At 41.7% G+C, this 22,114-nt stretch overlaps 1 protein-coding gene across 1 annotated transcript in view; it reads right to left on the bottom strand.

Annotated features, from left to right (window-relative positions):
• The window catches only part of uchl3 (ubiquitin carboxyl-terminal esterase L3 (ubiquitin thiolesterase)), a 41,498-nt gene that overhangs the window by 15,825 nt on the left and 3,559 nt on the right, over nt 1-22,114 (bottom strand). Inside the window, exons 2-5 of the mRNA XM_069890554.1 lie at nt 19,892-20,048; nt 9,352-9,437; nt 8,352-8,399; nt 1,577-1,652 (exon numbers count right to left, since the gene is read on the bottom strand). Of these exons, the coding sequence (XP_069746655.1) occupies nt 1,577-1,652; nt 8,352-8,399; nt 9,352-9,437; nt 19,892-20,048 (367 nt within the window). The remainder of the gene's footprint in view (nt 1-1,576; nt 1,653-8,351; nt 8,400-9,351; nt 9,438-19,891; nt 20,049-22,114) is intronic.

The raw sequence follows: 22,114 nt of genomic DNA on the forward strand, positions 1-22,114 counted from the left end.
TGGCTTTGCAGAGACAATGGGAGATGCTTGTAAGAGTTTCACAAGTAGGTGTTAATGGACCAGCATATTTGAACAGTGTCCAGGCTCAAGAACTGAGAAGTCTTTTGCACCTAAACTGGTGCCAGAGTTTTAAATTTCTGATTGAAGTTTGTTGTCCTGAGAGGGTCCACGTGGTTTTGCAAACAGAGAGAAAACATCCATTGTTTGGGATAGTATTCTTCAGCAGTTTGTGGTGAAGGCTGCAAGTTGGCAGACCTACTGCACAACCTCTTTTCAAGATGGGTTTTAAGTTCTGAGTTCAGCCTTTTCTAAATCTCTGTTGTCAACTGCTGAGGTTGTGACTGGTTATTGTGTTTCTCCTGGAATAGAGGAAAAAGAAGAACTCTTTGTGGTCACCTGGAAGAAGACATTATCTTTTGGAAAAACCCAAGAGAGGAAAAGTTTCTTTGGTAAGTTGCTGATTAAAGGATCAGCTTGTGTGTTCAATGAACAACAAATCTCTTTCTAAAACCAACAAAGATCTTCCTGAGCGGTAACAAGCCTGGTGAATATACTAACTGCTTTATTCTGTGCACGGTATGGAAGATTGCTTGATACCAGTGAACTTGGAGAAGTGAAAAGTGAATGAGTGGACAGTGAAACAAAAAACTTTCCTGAACACAAACATTTTACATATATGTGTGCTCAGAATTAGAAGGGGGTTAAGTTAATAGTAATATTAAGTATTGATCTTATTATTATATGTTAAGAAAATAAAACCAGTCTTGTTTAAGTAGCGATTGTCTTGGTGAATTTCTCTTGCTGCTAGTTTTTGAATCCTTTGGGATTGTAACAGTGGTTCATAGAACACATATGTCTAAACACAAATTATCTAATTTTTATGCAGATATTGATCCACTATGTGAGAAGTATACATTTTTGAAGCTTCACTGATGCATACATTTTGGGAGTTCCCAAATTTAGAGATTTTGGAAAGACATTTTCCAAACTTTGTCATTGATTTTTAAGATTAATTGCTTTGTTTGGTTTTTCCACGTGAGCCAGATTTACTTCTGTCTGCATCTCAGGAGAAAGTTTTAGCCTTTACCACATTGATAGCCAGATGAGAAATTTTATTGAAATTGAAAGATGACTCTTCACCTACTCATACACAGTGGTTATATGATGTAACGTCCTATTTAAGCTTGGAGAAAATTAGATACAACATTAACTTTCAAAAGTTTTAATTTGTAAAATTGTGGGCTCCATTCATAGAAAACTATCATGATTAGAAGAATTAAGAAGTTTGAATGTTCTGCAGATTCTCTGTCCGATGTTTGGAGGTCACCATCAGATCCACAATTTCCCTTTTCTTTTTAACAAAGGTAATCTTGATTAGAGGGAAGGGGTAGATTAGAATTTTTTTTGTTTTGTTCTTTTTTTAAAAATCAATTTTTAAAAAGTGTGACAGAGGATTAACTTGGCAAATATGGGTTTATATGCTAAACTCAATAAAAAAATATTTAAAATAGAAAAATAAAGTAAGAATATAGTATTTGAAAAGATTATTCGTTTTCACCAAACAAGATACACTTACCCAGTTCATAGAGGTGTCCATCAACATTTACAAAGCTTATAAAATGTAAGTCTACTTTCTCATCTAAACTTGGAGCCTGAAAGTGAATAACATTGATACAAAAGTTAGAACATTTTGATGTAACAGTAATGTTGAACACAGCAAGCTATAGTAGTTTTGTTCTCAAAAGATCCTATCAATTACAAAAAAAAATACATTAAAACAGGAAAATTACATGCTAAAAGATCTACAATCTTTAAAAAGTAACAAGAATGTCACAGAATTCACTGATCAGAGTTAGAAAATAATCACACAGTGGCCATATAAGGGGTACGTCAGTTGGTATCTGGCGAAGCTCTGCGTAGTTTCTTTGTTTATGTACAGTTTTGATGAGGCATGAGCTGTGGGTCAGTCTTTATGGTAAAGCACATAAACTTGCTTGGATTGGAGGGTTCCAATACAAAGGAACTTTATTTTCAGGAACTTATTGAAGTGTCTTCAATATCACTGAAACAAATTATAACACGTTTGACAGAGAAAATGCCAACATCCCTCTTCTCCCAATTGGATGGCAGCAAACAGGTCAACCTAGACTCTGTGGCAGGCATTTAGACTCTAAAACATTGGAATTCTCCATCCCAGAGGAATGTGAATGTTCATTTGTTAGACATATTGAAGACAAATATTGATAATTGTGGCAATTGGGTGGGGAAATGAAATTTAATTAAATGCTATTGGATCCCAGACACACTTAAAAATTATATGCATTTCGGATTTTAAAAAAATGATGTAGAACAACCTGCCAAATCAAGATAGCCAAATAAAGCAAAGATTAGCTTGGGCAGCAATAAAAGACAAATAACTTTTTTTAATCAAAGAATTTAATTATACTTACAGACCCTCCACAAACAGTGAAGATTGAAAGATCAAGGCATCACACTTGAAGTGAAAACACTTGGCATGAAAGTGTGACAGAGTATTTAGAGGTGTTTTGGGAAGGATTAATAGAGCAGGTTGCACACAAACATTTTAAAACAGAATATTTGCAGGACTTTTGCAGAGTGCTATTTGCAAAAATATCCATAAAGTTGCAGCATACAGCTTGCCTGGGAGAGCATGTGATTTTTGCAGGCAAACAGAACAGTTTTGCTCTCAGAGAGGGAGGGTGTGAAACAGAGAGAAAGGAGAGAGAAATCAGTTCCAGAAGGGCAAAGCTGACAAACTTTTGGAAAAGTGCCTGGTCAAAGGATGGCTGTCTGAAAGGTGACATGAAAGAAGGAGGATCATCTGGAGAACCCTGAAGAAGGCACGTTTCGTCAGCAAGACTGATTAAACAGGAATCAGGTGCGGATGTCCTGAAACAAAAGGAATCTCTCTGTGAAAAACCAACAAGAACCCTCCTGAGTGTAACAATTTGCCTGTTAAGCACCAAAGACTGGTGAACTTTGTTAATGCTAACTTCTATAAACAGAACAAGAATTGCCTGCAATCAGTGAGATTGGACTGTGATCCAAAGAATTTTTCTAATCTTAAATACACATTACACACACCTGCGCTTAGTATTAGAGGGGGGATTAAGTAGGTTAGGTAGGTTAAGTAATAAGTTAAATTTTAATTCGGTTTTATTGTTCAAATATAATTAAAAATTACTTTTGTTTAAATTACCCTGTGTTGTGGTGCTTGTCTATTGCTGCTGGTTTTTGGGGTCCTCTGGACTCCGAAACAAAAACAAGACTTAACAATCTCTTTAAACGAGCCCTAGGACCAAAACAGAAACCCTCAACAACTGCAGCACATTCAGCTGCGGCTATATTAATACAGGACTTTGCAGTGAATAGACGGTGAGAGGTATTTACCTTCAGCTTACTGAGTAGTGCAATTCAATTCAGACAAACACTTCAGGACTTTGGTAATTAACTGTGCACATCTGTCTGCCTGAAGTAGCTCTTTGATTTGCTCATTGAAGGGTGCTGACTTGATTTCACATGGCAAATTCCAAATTAGTTGGATTACCTCAGTAATTAACTTGGTTTTAATTAACCTTTTTCTTTTAAAAGAAATATGTAATTTTTAGGTTTCTGCATCATTGGCACAATGTTTACAAATCGAAAATGAAGCACAATACCAAAACTGTACTCAAGCCTCTCTGCTCGCACCTTTCCAGAATAGGTCGCTGCAGGAGTGTAAGTGCAGCCAGACTTGGATTACTCTCTCCACCCGGGGAGGAGCACTGAGCTCATCCATGTCACTGAGATGGGCAGACTTCTGCACACAACACTCAGCTCAGGAACATAGATGCCACATCATTTAGGAGGAGAGTGAGAAATCAATGTATCGGTGCAATTATAAAAACATTACAGAATCAGCGAGAACATCCAGCTGTGTGAGCAGGATGCCTCACTCCCCAAATCCAAATCTGACAGACCAGAGAGAACATCAATCCAAGCATGACCAGCTCCAAGTCTGGACCTTTCTCAGTCGTACCACATTGCAATGTATTGGGTTGATGCTCAACCTCAATCTAGGACCTATCAGGGATGGACTTTAATTGCTGGTGTGCTCAGTATTGTCCACATCCCATGAACAAAAAGATTACTCTCCTTTCCTCCCTTACAATGTGGTACCATCAGATCTTTTGCAACCATCTGAGAAAAATACAATATAGAAAGGCGCTGGAGAAACTCAGAGGGTCATTGAAGCATCCATAGGAAGTAAAGGGAACCAACGTTTCCAGCCTGGGCTTTCCCCTCCCTGCTCTGCTTTTCACAGGGACCGCTCCCTCCAGAACTCCCCCCCCCACCCACAAGATTCCTACCGCTGTGACTGCAAGAAAAGATACACTTGCGCCCACATCTCCTCCCTCACCACTATTCGGGGCCCCAAACAGTGAAGGAACACTTCACTTGTATATCTGCAGGGATAATTTACTGAATCTGGTGCTACCGCTGCAGTCTTTTCATCAGAGAGACTGGACACAGACAGGGAGATTGCTTTGTTGGGCGCCTTTGTTCTGTCCCCCAGTGACCAACCATTTCAATTCCACACTCCATTGCCACACCAACAGGTATGTCCAAGGCCTTATGTTCTGCAAAACTAAGGCCATCTCAAATTGGAGGAACAACATCTCATACAACACCTTGGTAGTCTCCAACCAGGCGACACCAACATCAACTTATCCATTTTCCATTAACCCTTTCCCCAGTTCACTGTCTTTCCCTGACCCTCCGTCTCCATTCCTAAAGCTTCACACCCAAGTTCAAGTTCTTTATTTACATAGCACATTTAAAAAAAAAACTTGCATTGACCAAAGTGCTGTACAAATCTAGACAATAAATCGAAACTAGAACAACTATTTACAGAATAACAGATTAAACCATTATAAATAGACCACAATTTCAATGAATAGAGCAACGCTGTTGGCGGTTAGGAACATACAAAGGGTTTCAGGTGTTAAACGCTAACGACAGAAGGTACGTTTTTTAACCTAGATTTAAAGCAGTTGAGGGAGGGGCTAGTTTAATGGTCAGGGGAATGCAGTTCCTCAATTTGGGGGCTACAACCGTGAAGGCCTGGTCTCCACTCTGTGTATGCTTAGTGCGTGAACAGCCAGGCGTCCTGCGGTAGCTGACCTGTAGCTTGGGAGTGGAGTAGGGCAATAAGCATATCGCAGATATGGGGGGAGGGGGGGTTGTGGAGGTCGTTGAGGGCCTAATATGTAAACAGCAGCAACTTGAAGTCAATTGTGAGCCACACGAGCAGCCACTGGAGGGAGGCCAGAATTGGGGTGATATGGTCCCTCTTTCTGGCACCTGTCAGGACCCTAGCGGCAGTTTTCTGAACCAATTGGATGTGGGTTAGGGACGACTGGCTAATCTGTGTACAGAGAGATAGTGTAGTCCAAACATGAGAAGATAAAGGCGGGAATAACCCTTTCAAGGACCTTGAGTGAGATAACGGTTTTATTTTAACAACGGTGAGGAGCCAGGAAAAGCAGGACTTCACCACGGCATTGACCTGTTTGTAAAATTTGAAGGCAGGTCGAATAGCACCTCAAGGGATTCAATGTGGGGTTTAATAAAAAGGATAGATTACCTAGGGAGTCACGTAACTTTTAGGTGAAATTATGGGGGACGAATAGGATGATCCCAGATTTTGTCTCATTAAGTTGCAGGAAGTTGCGGGCCATCCAGCATTTTAGGTCTTCCAGACAGTTGGTGAGGTTGGTTTAAGGGAGAGGTAGAGCTGGGTGTCAACTACGTAACAGTGGAAGATGTCATATTTCTGCATGATATGGCAGAGGGGGAACATGTACAGTGAGAAAAGAATGGGGGGAAGAATGGATCCTTGTGGAACCCCACAGGAGACTGTGGCTGATGCAGTTGTGCAGTTGCATATGTTGACCCTGTCAGTGAGGTAAGATTTGAAACAGCTCAGGGCCACACCATTGATGCCAATCTCCTGCTGGAGACGGTCTATTGGAATAATGTGATTGACAGTGTTGAACGTTGCGCTGAGTTCTAGGAGCATTAGAACAGTGGTGCTGCCCGAGTCCGTGGTGACGACTAGATCATTGTATACCCTCAATAAGACCAACTCTGTGCTGTGGTGGGCTTTGTATCCTGGCTGAAACTTTTCCATTATTTGATTTTGATAAAGGTAGGGTTAAATATGACTTTTTCAAGGAGTTTGGAGAGGAAAGGGTTTTGAAACAGGTCTGTAATTTTTGGGGATTGTGGGGCCAAGGTTAGGTTTTTTCCAGGAGGGGCTGGATGTTTGAAGCAGGTTGGGATAGAGCCAGTGGCTGGGGAGCTGTTGATGGACGGGATGCTCACACCTGCGAGGTTGAAGACATCCTTCAGGAGGGTGGTAGGGATCGTGTCAACGAGGCAGGTTGTAAGTTTCATGGTAAACATGGTCTTTCTGAGGGTGGGTAGTTTGATGGGACCGAAACCATCCAAGTTACGTGGACAGAGCTGCGGTCCAGTTAGGTGGGGGAGGAGGGGGGGCTACTTTTCCTAATGTTCTCAACTTGGTCGATGAAGAATTTTAAACATTCTTCACATTTGGCGGGGGATGTGTCCAGGTTTGTAGTGGGTGGCGGGCATACAACCGAGTTCAGAGAACTCTGAAATTATGGGAGTTATTGGCAAATAGGCCGGCGAGGTATTTTGTTCTCTTGGCCTTCACTGCATCCTGATATGCGTTCAGGCTGTGTTTTAGGATCTCAAGGACCCAATTCCCTTCCTTCTTTTATCAGAGAGTGGCCCTCTCCCCCTATCACATCTCAGCTTTTTTTCCCCTTCCACCTGTAACCTCCTATCCGTTATCCCGCACTCTTCCCCCTGGCCCTTCCTTTTTCCACACCTCTCCTCTTCTCCTCACTCCTTTTTATTCAGGCACCTTCCTGATTTTGCTTATACATGAAGGGCCCAGGCCCGAAACGTTGGACACCTTGTGCATGTTGCATGAGCTGCTGGGTTTCTCCAGCATGTTTGCATACTGCACTCGATCCCAACATCTGTAGACTTTTTTTCTTTACATCCACCAGTTTCATTCTCAGACCTCATATGAAAGTGAGAAGCTTGGACAATGCGATACTGCAGAGAGATGTATTGACGGAGGACGTATTGAGAGCATCCTGTGCATCTGCATCACTGATATGGTAGCTGTCAACTCCTTGGACTGCAAGACCCTGCAGAGAATAGTGAAGTCAGTGGAAAAGATCATTGGGGGTTCTCTTCCGACCATGAAGGACAGTTACAACACTTGATGCAGCCAAAAGGTAATAAACATTGTGAAGGACTCCACACACCCCTCAAGTAAACCATTCTCCCTTCTGCCATCTGGTAGGAGGCACCGTAGCACTCGGGTCCTTATGTCCAGATTGGGCAACAGCTTTTTCCCCCAAGCCATCAGACTCCTGAATTCCCAGAACACATGGTACTGGGGACTCTTACAATATACGTCTTTTATGTGCTTAACTTCTATCGTAACTTATGTTTATGTAAATATGCTCCGTGGTCCTGAAGAAACACTATCTCGTCTTTACTGTGTGAGCATGGTGTGAATGATAAATAAAGGTAACTTGACTTGAGATACCAGGATTGAATTGGTGTTTGAGTGTCCTTATCAATCTTTTCTTTATTATAAATATCAAAATAACATATTACTCAGTCAAATCACACTTAACCCTTTAAACCAGTTGAATTTGATCTGATATTAAATATTAATCTAATATTAACATCAGCCAGAATTATCAAATGAGTTAGCAATAGGATTGTTAATGAACTTAGAGATATTGTCCATTGTTTGTCTTCTTCTTAATAAATCCAGTTTCGTCAAGTTTTACTATTTTTGGTACACAGACAGCCAATCTGTTTGCTCATAGTTTTGCTATTATCTGATTCCACCTGCATTGAATTCGCCCATCGTTATTGAATATCTACCGGGACCATTGCCTGAAGAGGGCCCACAAAATCAGTGAACCAGTGCGGTCTCGAAAGGCCAACATGGCCTGTTTCCGCTCCGTAAATGGTTATATGGTTAACAGCTGGTAATAAATGACTACAGTACCTGCTTCTAAGAACAAAGCAGAAATCCAGGAGGTAATATTGGCAACTTTCACAGTTCAACAGGTCGAACTTGAAAGAAATTCCTTAAAATCCTCACCCACCAAAAAAACACACTCTAACAACCACTGCTTAAAATCTTATCCTGACGTGAAATGAGATCACAGGGATTTTAATCAGATCTGTGAATATGCAGAAGGTCACAGCAGAGAACTAAATAAACATACCTCAGTTTGGCCCTCCTGGGCACTAAATTCATGTGAGACACGAATACTCTGAAAAGAATAAAAGGACTAGTGAGCACTTATTTACTTCCTTCCATTCATTACCAAACATTTTAATCTCAAACTCATTAATACGCCTGCAGTTCTTTTCATATTATTTACTGTAGTTAATCAGCGACTACCATTTATCTTAACAGTAAACAGTCTTTACAATAGTGTTCATGCTGTGCCTTTAAAACTAATGAAACAAACCTCAAATGCACAGCATCAAACATAACTCGGACACAGTCTTTTCAGGAGCTCATGGGGCAAAAATAAGTCCAGTTAATAAAAAAGCTTTTAGTGAATGCTTTGAAAGGAAACCAGGTGGAGAAGTTTGACACTTTTCCCCAGCCAATGCAGTCACCAGTGGGGACAATTAAATCTGGAGATGATTGAGGAATCCAAAACATTGTGAGGCTGAGAGAACAGCAGGAGGTTACAGGGTTAGGAAGAGGAGGGAAGGTGAAAACAAGGATGGGAATTTTAGGGAACCAGTGTTGCAGCCCAAGCCTCGGGCCGACACAGGAAATGGCTGTTGAGCGCGGCGATGCAAAGCATTGTGCGGGCTGAAACACCCTTTTCCATAGGATGCCGGCATGGTGGGTGAAACCAGCCAATCACCGCCGGAGGATTGCAGGGGGCCCAGTCAACCGAGGTAACCGATCGGCAGCCGGCCCGCTCAAAGCACGCCCGGTGGTGATACAGCTGAGCTGACTATATAAAAGGCAGAGCTGCCACTGAATAAACTCAAGTGTCGAATACACTCTACTGATGCGTGTGCCTTTCTTCTCCTGCAGATTCGAGCTACAGCTGAGGTACAACTGAGAACTTTAACATAAATGTAGCGACCTCACTACACCAGGATGTTTTTTGTACACGTGATTGGCAAATTACCAATTATAAAGTTATTTCTTAAAAAGACATTAGTATTTTACATCAAAAAAAATAGAAAAGAGGTCACCTCATCATTTTCTAGGAACTTTGCTTTATCTTCAGGAGATAAACAGGCTGAATCCTCCAAGAACTTTTTCATGACTGAATGGCTTTCTGGAAAATGACACATTGATTTTTAACTGCATCACTGCCCAAGCAAATGGCAGTACAACAATCTTTGCAATTGCAATAATGGAAGAACCATCATTCATCCGTAAAACCAACAGTAACTTGTGTAGCATGCAGATGCGATGCTCAGTGCTAAAATCTTTAAGTTTGTCCCTTACATTCACCTCCAATGCAAGCACGGAGTGGGTACTTGGCTGATTTTGGAGGATTGTGATTAATTGTAAGGATGTTAAGGTGAGAACAGGATCGAAAGTCACAAGAAGAGTAATATGCAAGCAAATGGTGCAGACTGCAAGAATCCAAGAAGACCATCTGATAGTTTGGATCACACACACTTTGAATAAAACTTCAATATAGAGATGAAGACTGAACTATTATTTTCTAAAGCCCAGTTTTCAGTACCCATTATTTTGACTCTAAAGATAATCCAATTCATGAGATTTTTCATCTCACAGTTAAGTGGGTTAAACTCAAAATTGTGTTAAAAATATTTAATCGTCTGCATACGTACAAGCTGAAGCTGTTTCTCCAAGCTGTTCAGAAAAGCAAGAATAGCCAAATGATACAAATGACACATCCTATAAATAGCACTGAACAGACAAAATATTACCATTTAATAAATAATTACTTTCTGCATATAGATATTGGAACAGAAATCAGTGTAATTTTCAAATTGTGCGGACAGTGATCTAAATGTTAATAAAAGGTCTCAGCTCAGTCCTTCAAATATTTCATATTTGGCTGGTCACCTTGGATTTGGAATGCTGTGAGTCAATGGTTTATGTAGATACAATTGATTTTGCAAATGAGAAATGTCAATGAATTGTATCAATGAATGTGATCTCATTTCAAAGGAACCTTCACAGACATAATGGGGAACAACTTCCTCCCCTGTTGCACGTGGTAAAAATGCAATACCCTTAGACCACAAGACCCAGGAGCACAATGAGGGTATTCAACCTATCAAGTAAGCTCTGCCATTCAAATCACGGCTGATGTACTTTCAACCCCCATGCTGCTGCCTTCTTCCCGCAAGCTTTGACTCTCTCACTAATCAAGAACCAATCAACCTCGGCTTTAAATTATACTCAATGACTTGGCCTCCACAGCCATGTGCAGTTAATAATTCCACAACTCCTCATCTCTGTTCTAAAGGCATGACCTTTTATTCTAAAGCTGTGACCTTCAGTCCTCAGACTCCCACACGAGAAGCATGCTCTCCAAGTCCATTCCATCCATCCTTTTCAATATTCAGAATGTTTCAATGAGATTGCCCCTCGTCCTTAAGGGCTCAGAGACATCAAACCAGTCCTCATACATTTAATGCTCTCATCCCTGGAATGATTTTCTAAAACGTCCTCTGGACCCTCTCTAACAACAGCACATCCTTCCTGAGATATGGGGCCTAAAATTGCTCGCAATACCCCAAATGTGGTCTCCAACCAATGCCTTATAAAGCCTCAGGATTATACTTTTGCTTTTATATTCCACTCCTATCAAAATTAATGCTAACAATACATTGGCTTTGCTTATAACAACTTAACCTGCAAGCTAAGCTTTACAGAACTTCCAAGTCCTTTGGGATCTCCATTCCTTCAGCCAAAGTGCATGACCATACACATGCCTACTTTGTATTCCATCTGCTACTTCTTTGCCCATTCTCCCAATTTATCCAAGTCCAGACTCTCCCTCAACACTATATGCCCCTCCACCTATCTTTGTATCACCTACAAAATGGCCACAAAGTCATCAATTCAATCAACTAAATGACTTACAAACAGTGTGTGGATGTAACAGATACTCCTATGGAACACCACTAGTCACCAGCAGCCAGCCAGAAAGGACCCCCTTTATTTCCACTCTTTGCCTTCTGCCAGTCAGCCAATCTTCTATCCATGGTGGTACCTTCCCCATAATACAATGGGCTCCTACATGATTTAGCAGCCTCATGTACAGTACTCTATCAAAGTCCCTCTGAAAATCTGTAAATTATACCCACTGAATCTCCTTTGCCTGTCCTGGCCTTTACTTCCTCAAGACATTTTAACAGATTAGTGAGGCAAGATTTCCCCTGAGGGAAACCATATTGAATTAGGGCTATTTTATCCTGTGCTTTCCAGTATGTTGAAATCTCATACTTAATAATGGACTGCAGATTCATACCAACCACTGAAGTTAACCTAAATGGCCTAAAACTTCCTGTCTTTTGCTTCTTCCTTCTATTTAAATTTTTTTTAAAAATTTTCACACTATGAACCATACTGACCAAAATACACACAAACATTTCCCTCTTGAATATACATAGTGTCATTTTCTCCCCTTTCCCCCCTCCTTTCCCTCTCTCCCCACCCACTCAACGTTCAACATATATGATACATTAAACCCATTAAACAATGTCATCACACAATGAAAATAAACAAGAAATTTGTGTCTTCTACTTTTACACACTGGGTCAGTTCATTTCGTCTTCTTCTCCTTCTGTCATTTTAGGGGGTGGAGGTCCGCGGGAGGACTTCTTTGTTGTGTTCCATGTACGGTTCCCAAATTTGTTCGAATATTGTGATGATATTTCTTAAATTATATGTTATTTTTCCCAATGGAATACATTTATCCATTTCCATGTATCATTGCTGTATTCTCAGGCTATCTTCTAATTTCCAGGTTGACATAATACATTTTTTTTTGCTACAGCTAAGGCTATCATAATAAATCTTTTTTGTGCTCCATCCAAATCGAGTCCAAGTTCTTTACTTCTTATATTACTTAGAAGAAAGATCTCTGGATTTTTTGGTATGTTGCTTTTTGTGATTTTATTTAATACCAGGTTTAGATCTTCCCAAAACTTTTCCACTTTCTCACATGCCCAAATTGCATGTACTGTTGTTCCCGTTTCCTTCTTACAGCAAAAACATCTGTCTGATACTGTTGGGTCCCATTTATTTAACTTTTGGGGCGTGCTGCCAATTATTTTGTATCATGTGTAACCTCGTGTTTATTGTATTTCTCATAGTTCCGGAGCATAGCTTTTCCCATGTTTCATTCTTTATCTTTATGTTTAGATCTTGTTCCCATTTTTGTTTGGGTTTACAGCTTGTTTCCTCGTTTTCTTTCTCTTGCAGTTTGATATACATGTTTGTTATAAATCTTTTAATTATCATTGTATCTGTAATCACATATTCAAAATTGTTTCCTTCTGGTAACCTCAGACTGTTTCCCAATTTGTCCTTCAAGTAGGTTTTCAGTTGGTGGTATGCAAACATTGTACCGTGAGTTATACTATATTTGCACTACATTTGTTCAAAAGATAATAACTTATTTCCTGAAAAACAATTTTCTATTCTTTCGATCCCTTTTCTCTCCCATTCTCTAAAGGAAAGGTTATCTATTGTGAAAGGGATTAGTTGATTTTGCGTCAATATTAATTTTGGTAGTTGATAATTTGTTTTATTCCTTTCTACGTGAATCTTCTTCCAAATGTTGAGCAGATGGTGCAGTACTGGTGAATTCCTATATTGCACCAGCTTTTCATCCCACTTATATAGTATATGTTCAGGTACCTTCTCCCTTATTTTATCTAGCTCTAATCTGGTCCAGTTTGGTTTGATAAAAATCTGATAGGTATCTTAATTGTGCTGCTCTATAATAATTCTTAAAGTTTGGTTTGCTGTAAGCCCCCTTGTTTGTACCATTCAGTTAATTTATCTAGCGCTATCCTCGCTTTCCCCCCCCTTTCCATAAGAATTTCCTTATCATTTTCTTTAGCTCCTTGAAGAATTTTTCTGCTAGGTGAATTGGTAACGATTGGAATAGGTATTGTATTCTTGGGAAGATATTCATTTTAATGCAATTTACCCTTCCTATCAGTGTTAGTGGTAAATCTTTCCAATGTTCTAAGTCATCTTGTATTTTCTTCATTAATGGCTGATAATTTCGTTTGTATAGATGGCCTAGATTATTATCTAGTTGTATACCTAGGTATCGGATTGCTTGTGTTTGCCATCTAAATGGTGATTCTTTCTTAAACTTTGTGAAATCCGCATTATTCATTGGCATCGCTTCACTTTTATTTGCGTTGATCTTGTACCCCGATACTTCTCCATATTCCTTCAATTTCTTATGTAATTCTTTTATTGATATTTCTGGTTCTGTTAAGTATACTATGACGTCATCTGAAAATAGACTGATTTTATATTCCTTCTCTTTTATTTTTATCCCTCTTATTTTATTTTCTGTTCTTATCAGTTCTGCCAGTGGTTCTATAGCTAACGCGAACAGTGAGGGAGATAGTGGACATCCCTGCCTTGTTGACCTGCTTAATTTAAATTGGTTTGATATATATCCATTTACTGTCACCTTTGCCAATGGTCCCTTATATAATGCTTTAATCCAATTAATATATTTCTCTGATAGGTTGAACCTCTGTAGTACTTTCAATAAATAATTCCATTCTACTCTGTCAAAGGCTTTCTCTGCATCTAAGGCAACCGCTACTGTTGATGTCTTGTTTCCTTGTACTGCATGGATTAAGTTAATGAATTTAGATATTGTCTATTGTTCGTCTTTTCTTAATAAATCCAGTTTGATCTAGTTTTACTATTTTTGGTACACAGTCGGCCAATCTGTTTGCTAATAGTTTAGCTATTATCTTATAATCTGTGTTAAGTAGAGATATTGGTCTGTACGATGCTGGTGTTAGTGGATCTTTCCCCGTCTTTGGTATTACTGTAATTATTGCTGTTTTGCACGATTCTTGCCTCCTCCTTCTTAATGGAGTAACATTTGCAATTTTCCAGCCCTTTGGAACCATTCCTGACTCTAGCAATTCAGGAAAGATCTTGACTACTGTGTTCACAATCTCTTCAGCTACCTTTGGGATCCCCAGGGTACAGTCCATCTAGTCCAGGTGGCATCCACCTTCAACCCTTTCAGCTGGAGAGGGAGTGACCATTGAGTCGGTGTGGGTGCAAGTAGTGGAGTAGTCTACAGGCCCCCAAATAGCCCTCGGAACACCCGAGGAGCAGATAAGCAGGCAGAATTTGGAATGGTGCGGGAAATAACAGGGTTGGTAGATGGGGCTGAATTTGTCAGGTGTGTACAAGAAGGATTCCTGGCACAGTAAGTGGGCCAGGTGACTTGAGGTGAGGCCATACTCGACCTGATTCTGGGGAATGAACCTGGTCAGGTGGTGGACATCATGGTGGGGAAGCATTTTGGTGAGAGAGACCACAACTCCCTTAGATTCCACATAGCTATGGAAAAGGATAAAAACAGTCAAACTGGGAAAATGCTCAACTGGGGAAAGGCTAATTATGAAAGGATGAGGCAGGAACGTGAGAATAAATTTGAAACAGATGTTTAAAAGTGAAAGCACAGAGGTAATGTGGAGAAAGTTAAGGGGCCACTTGTGCAGGGTTCAAGATTGATTTGTCCCACTGGGACAAGGAAAAGATGATAGGAAAGGGAACTGTGGCTGATGAAACAGCTCAGGCAGCTAGTCAAGAGGAAGAAGGAAGCATACGTTACATCTAGGAAGTAGGAAACAGGAAGGGCTCATCAGAAGCACCTGGAAGGAGCTTAAGGACAGGAGAGCTCAAAGGGGGCATGAAAAGGCCTTGGCATGTAGAATTAAGGAGAACCCCAAGGCATTCTATGCATATGTAAAGAATAGAAGGATGATGAGAATGAAGGCGGTGGGATAAAGGAGGCAACATGTGCCTGGAAGTGGAGGAGGTTGGGCAGGTCCTAAATGAATACTTTGCATCAGTATTCACAAGAGAAAAGGACCTTGATCACGACAAGGTCGAAATTAAACAGGCCTGTGTGCTGGATGAAATGGAAATTAAGGAAGTGGAAGTGTTAGGTCTTCTTAAAAAGATCAATTGAAGTCCAAGGGCCAGACATGATATACCCAAAGTTGCTGTGGGAAGTGAGAGAAGAGATATCTGGGGTAGTAGCTATGTTCTTTGAATCCTCTTTGGCCACAGGGGAGGTGTAGGAGGATTGGAGAATGGAAAATGTAGTCCCCTTGTTTAAAAAAGGTAATAGGGATAATCCTGGGAATTATAGTCCCGTGAGTCTTGCTTCAGTGGTGTGTAAACTATTGGAGAGGATTGTTAAGGAAAGGATCTATGTCTGGATAAATGGGAGGTGATGGATTTTGGAAGGACAAACCTGAAGGTTGAGTACAGGGTTAATGGTTGGTTACTTAAGAGTGTGGATGAACAGAGGGACTTTGGGTTCAAATCCATACATCCCTCAAGGTTGCCGTGCAGGTTGATAGGATAGTTAAGAAGGCCTATAGGATGCTGGGATTCATTAATAGGGGGATTGAATTCATGAGTAGAGAGGTCATGTTGCAACTCTGGTAAGACCACTTAAGAGTATTGTTTTCAGATCTGGTCATCTCCTTGTAGGAAGGATGTGGAAGCTATGGAGAGGGTGCAGACCAGATTTACCAGGATGTTGCCTGGATTGGAAAACAAGTTTTATGAGGCAAGGTTAGCAGAGCTGGGACTTTTCACTTTGGAGCATAGAAGGATGAGAGATCTACAAGATTATGAGAGGCATATATAGGGTGGACAGCCAGCCCCTGTTTCCCAGGGCAAGATAAGCAAACACCAGAGGATAAATATACAAAATTAAGGGAGGGAAGTTTAGGGGAGACATCAGGGGAAGCTTCCACCACCCCCCTCCCCCCACACAGAGAGTTGTGGGTGCCTGGAATGCTTTGCTAGGGGTGATGGTGGTGGCTGAAACATTAGGTACATTTAAGAGACTCATAGACAGACACAAAGAAGGAAGAAAAAAGAGGGTAATGGGGTAGGGAGGGGTTAGTACTTTTTTAGGAAGGAATATATGGGTCAGCACAACATTGAGGGCTGAAGGTCCTGTACTGTGCTGTAGTGTTCTATATTTTATTTTCCCAAGCACCTTCTCCTTTCTAATTGCAACAACTCTCTAATTTATGGCACATCACTGGTGTCTTCCATAGTGAAGATTATTTTTATTTTATTTTAGACAATCAACACGGTACTATGCCCGTTCTGCCAAATTACACCCAACTGATCCACAACCCCCGGTAAGTTTTGAATGGTGGGAGGAAACCAGAGCCCCTGGGAAAACCCAAACGGACACGGGGAGAACTTACAAACACCTAACAGACAGCGCGGGATTCGATTGCTGGCGCTGTAACAGCGTTGCTCTAACCACTGCACCAACTGTGCTACAAAGTATCTATTCAATTCATCCACCTTTTCTTTGTTTCCCATGACCATTTCTCCAATGACATTCTCCAGCTGTCCAAAGTCTACTGTTAGTGAAACACAAAAGTCTGCAGGCACTGTGATTGTAGTAAAAATACACTGAAATGCTGGAGGAGCTCAGCCGGTCCTTTCAGCATCAATAGGAGACAAGGATATATTGCTGATGTGTTGGGCCTGAGCTCTTCTTCAAGGAATAAGCAGAATAAGTGAGAAGCAGGAAATGTCAGAAAGTCTCAGAATTCAGACAATGCTGGCTGGGGGAGGAATCCAGACCAACAAAAGAAGTTAATTGGATATTGTAAGGGCCAGGTAAGAATTTATCATGTTTGTGCGAAAGGAGACAAAATGGAGAGACAGAGTGAGGGAAGGCCATGGGAAAGAAGTGAGGGGGGGGGTCTTTAACAAAAGCCAGAGAAGTCAATATTATGCCCTCCAGTTCGAGGGTTTCCATTCAGGTGTGGTTCCTCTAATTTACAGGGGGACTCGGTCATGAGACCATGGACAGACGTCTCAGCAAGGGAATGGTATGGAGAATTGAAATGGTGGTCACTATTGCGGCAGACAGTGCCAAGATGCTCCACAGAAGCGATCTCCCAGTCTGCATCCAATCTCTCTGATGTAGTGGAGACCACAGTGGGAGCACCAGATGGAGTAGATGACCCCTGTCGATTCACAAGTGAAATGTTGCTTCATTTGGAAGGACTGTTTGGGGCTCTGAATGGAGGTGAGGGAGGGGGTCTAGGCGCAAGTGGAGTATCTCCTCCGGTCACAGGGTTAGGTCCCAAGGGAATGATTGGTGGGGAAGGGGTGGTCAAGGGAGTCACAGAGGAAGTGGTCTCTGCGGAAGCAGGGAGGATGTATCTGGTGGTGGGATCACGTAGTAGGTGGCGGAAATGGTGGAGGAGCATGTGTTGGATGTGGAAACAGGTGGAGTGGTAGGTGAGGACGAGGAATCCTGTCCTTGCTGCGCATGGGGGCTGAGGGGGCCAGGACAAATTTGTGGATGAGCACCGAGTTGATGGTGGTAGAGGGAACGCCATGTTGTTTGAAGAAGGACATCTCTGATGATTTGGCATAGAAGTCCTCATCTTGGATGCAGATGCGATGGAGATGGAGGAATTGAGAGAATTGGTCTACTGTCCAGAAAGAAACAAAGAGCTTTAAGGCCTTCAGTACGGGGGATGGATGTGTATAGGGATTGGTAAATATGAGGCGATCGAGTTCAGGGAACTGGAAGTTGTTGAAGTGTGGAGGGCGTAGGGAGGGACTGGACCCGGGAGGGGGCGCGATATGAAACAGAGTCAAGATAAGCAGAGTCCATTTTAAGGAGCACGCGGACACGATGGGTCCGCCAGGACAATTGGGTTTGAGGATGTTGTGTATGAGGTAGAAATGGGAGGTGTTGGGTTGAGAAACAATTAGGTTGGAGGCTGTGCCAGGAAGGTGACAGGAAGTGATGAATTCAGAGATGGTGCGTGATACAGATTTTGATGAGTTTGGGTGGGGTGATCTAGCTTTGGCTTGCACCAGAACACAACAGCACCACCCTTGTCTGAAGGTTTGATGGTGAGGTTCAGATTAGTGCAGAGAGAGTGGAGGGCCAGGTGTTCTGAGAGGGTAAGACTGGAATGAGTGAGGGGAGTAGTGAAATCAATACGGTTGATGTCAAGATTTAGAGCAGGCAGAAGACTGGACCGAGGTGTGCAGGAGGAGGAAGAAGGTTTAAGGCTGGAGAAGGGATCTGTCATGGGAGATAGAGAATCGTGGTTGTGGAAGTAGACATGGAGACAAAGCCAACGGAAGACGAGTTCAGCATCATGGTATGCGCAGAACTCATTGAGGTGTGATTGAAGGGGGATGAAGGTGAGGTCTCTATCGAGGACTGAACTTTCAGTCTCAGAGTGGAAGGTTGGAGGAGATGGTGAAGACTAGACAGGAGTTAGGGGTAGGTTCAATGGGGTGAAGGATGTCAGGGAGGGGAGGAGGATGCGGTGGATCAGAAGATGGAGGGTAGGAAAGGTCCAAGGGAGGGTTGGAAAAGTCAGAAGGTGGGGAAAGGCTCGTGCGCTCCTGGAGCCAGGGCGGGAGTTGGCGATGGAGGCTTGACCTGTAGGTCGCAGGGCCAAGGTGGAAACCCATGCCTGAAGCTCGGTTCTGTAGGTCATTGAGTTCAGGGTGGAAGTTCACATCGGAGGCGTGATCCTGAAGGTCACTGGGGCCAGATTGGAGACCCACATAGGAAGTCACCAAGCCAGCGTTCCCCTGGGAGGTGAGCTTCTGATCCTCGATCTGTGTAATGGAGGATGAAGTGCAGGAGAGGTCCATGGCAGATCAGCAAGGGAACAAGGTTTTGCTGGTACCTGCTTCGACCTGAGGGTAGTCTGTAGGATACGACGGGAGAAGCTAAGACAGCAGGTGTCAATGCAGCACAGGTACCCGAGATCCCGGTGGGGACCAAACTGGAACTTGTCTACTCTTGCCTCTCTTTCACTCTATATACCTAAAATAATTTTTGGTGTCCTCTTTTATGTTACTGGCCAGCTTACCATCATGTTTAATCTTTTATCCCCTTATTGCTTTTTTTGTGGCGAAAAGCTACCAATCCTCCACTAATGTTTGCAATAACATTGGCTTCTTTTTTACTTTTATGTTATCCTCAAATTCCCTTATGAGCGGCAGGTGCCTGACCCTCCCTCTAGAATGTATCTTCTTCTTTGGGGTGAAACAATCCTGTCGCTTTTGAATTATTATTCACAGAAACTCCTGCCATTGCTGCTTTGCCATCTTCCCTGATGGGGTCCCTTTCCAACTAACATTGGCCAGCTCCTCTCTCACACCTCCATCATTACCTTTACTCCACTGTAATAGCGACACATCCGATTTTAGCTTCTCAAGCTGCAGAGAATATTGTGATCACCATTTCCAAATGGTTCTTTCACCTGAAGCGCCATAATCAAACCAAATCCAGGAATGCCTTTTCCACAATGGAAAAGGCTCCTACAAAAGGAAAGATTCTTCTGCATTCAGTCTAAGAGGTTAACTCTAAAATTAATAGATATATAAAGGATTGATTGGTCCCTCCTCAGTACTGCTACTGTCGATGGGACTTTCATAAATAAAGATCTATTCCATTCTGCTGGAGATGTAACCTCACGGAACTTTTGGTCAAACACTCACCAAACTCCAATTTATCCTGATTGTTCGCCAGAGCATGGATAATTCCAATGGTGCCACAGGCATTGCTGATTGTTTGTTTCATGAAATAAACGTGTGGATTGACCTTTTGGCCTTCAGCTTTTATTTTTACCTCCTCTTCTTGCTTGAAGGTTTCATACTAAAGAGAATAGAAAACTCACAAATTACTTGCTTCTCAAATACGACCTTCTAAATCCAAGTGTTTACTTCTCTTAGCTTCCGACTTGGTTCTGCAAAATACAATATGTATCTTCAACATTTATTTCAGGATGTGCCAATACCACCAAAGGTAATAACCTAGGATAAAATGAGATAATCTGATCTAAAATAAGCTTCTGATCTTCTATTGGTTTTATTTCCTGCCTCAACTTTGCAAATGAAGTACTGTTGAAGTGTGACTAACTCTGTAATGAGCAAAACGTGGCATTCAACATGTCCACAGCAAGCTCCCAGAAAGAGTGATGTGATAGAACATAGAACAATACAGCACAGGCCCTTCAGCCCTCAATGTCGTGCCGACCAAAAAGAAAAGTTCTGAAGCCTCCCTATCCCATAAGCCTCTATTTTCCTTTCATCCACATGTCTAAGAGATCACATCCAGAATCTGTTGCCCAAGGGACGAATGTGGTCAGGTCCCAAGTAAAAGTTTACCTGCTCTTTGAAATGAGGCCATGGAGTTGTCCACCCCATTGGTGGAGCCCCTGCTTAACATCTCATCTGAAGGCGAGGCTCAATCTTGTTGGTGAATGGTACAATATCAAGGAGTCGGCAGTCAATCTGATATGCAAGTACATCTACATTCAGTTACCTTTCGCCAATTTTCTTACAACACAATTCCTATTTAAACCAAAGACCACATCCATGGAGAGAAATGGTCAATATTTTAGATCAGGACACTTTTCCAAAACTGAAGACTCAAAAAAAGGGTTTTGACCTGAAACTTCGACTCTATTTCTCTCCATAGATGTTGCCAGACCTGCTGAATCCCTCCAACTCCTCTTTGTTGGCACAAGGTTCCAGTATCTGCATTTTCTAATTTCAATAAATTCCTATTTCCTCAAGTACAATAAAGGCGAGATTGAAAGTGTCATCATCGCATAGCTTACGTTTCCTCTCACATTCAACTTCAGCCAGAGGAATATTTACTGAGGAATTAGTGCCTTGTGAGCAGCACAGGAGTGTTCATAGCTCAACTCTTTATTCCTTCTGATGTCTTGGGGTTCAGTCAGACCTAATCCCAAATTACAGCAAAGATAGGGGGTATTCAGCCCAAATGCTTGGCAACAAAGTTTCTGCTCAAATCAAGTCCCTTCCACTTTCATCCTTTCAGTTTAACGGCATCACCTTCTGTAAAGGGGGAAATTGGATACATGAACTAATCATACTAAAACAGCTTGTGAAGCAGACATGTGAGGACTGAGATAACAGAATAAAGTGATCACAGCCACCGAGCCATGTGGAAAACTAGTGAAAAACAACTCTTTCTATCAGGATGCACAATGTGATCAAAACCAGATGTCCAAGATGAGTTGAAACTTTCGATTATGACCACTCGCAAAATGTGCAGAAATGTTGTAAGGAAGTATTTACTCCATTGTTTAACAAAGCATATATCAGAACCTTGTGCTTTGAGAGAGTGGCTCCAGAGCTGTCAGCTGATGGCTGTCCGCTTGCAGTTCCTCTGGTTCCTCCAGATTAAGCTAAAGCTAATAAACGAAATGATTTGGATCATTAAACCTTGTCGTCCAAGTTTCCAGGTTTAACACTTCCTTCCTTATTTATTTTCCCATTACATGTTTTGCTAATTGATTCAACTAACCCATCTGGAGCTTGGGTTGCTAACGGTTTGAATAGGAGTCTGTGCCGATGCATAGGCCGTGGGAGCGCTAGAGAAGAATCTACTAACGCTCATCGACTCTGAACGGATTCGCTTTTGCTTCTCTTTCTCTTGTTGTTAGAGATTGGGGGGTTGGAGAAAAGAGAAACAGGTGCATCAAAATATGTAGACAAATTTGGCATTTAAACTCTGATGGAAGTTTCCAGATGTATTCAAGGACCAGTTTCCTTATGTAACGAAAAAGTATGGACCCTGAAAGAGCCTCAACAAACCAACAGTTAGCCCAGAGTCATTGCCTTAAAACACAAATACTTAAATTAAAGGCCTCCTAAACCTATAATCATCCTATAGTTTCAAAAACATCAGAG

Source organism: Narcine bancroftii, chromosome 7 (assembly GCF_036971445.1).
Source record: "Narcine bancroftii isolate sNarBan1 chromosome 7, sNarBan1.hap1, whole genome shotgun sequence".
Lineage (NCBI taxonomy): Eukaryota > Metazoa > Chordata > Chondrichthyes > Torpediniformes > Narcinidae > Narcine > Narcine bancroftii.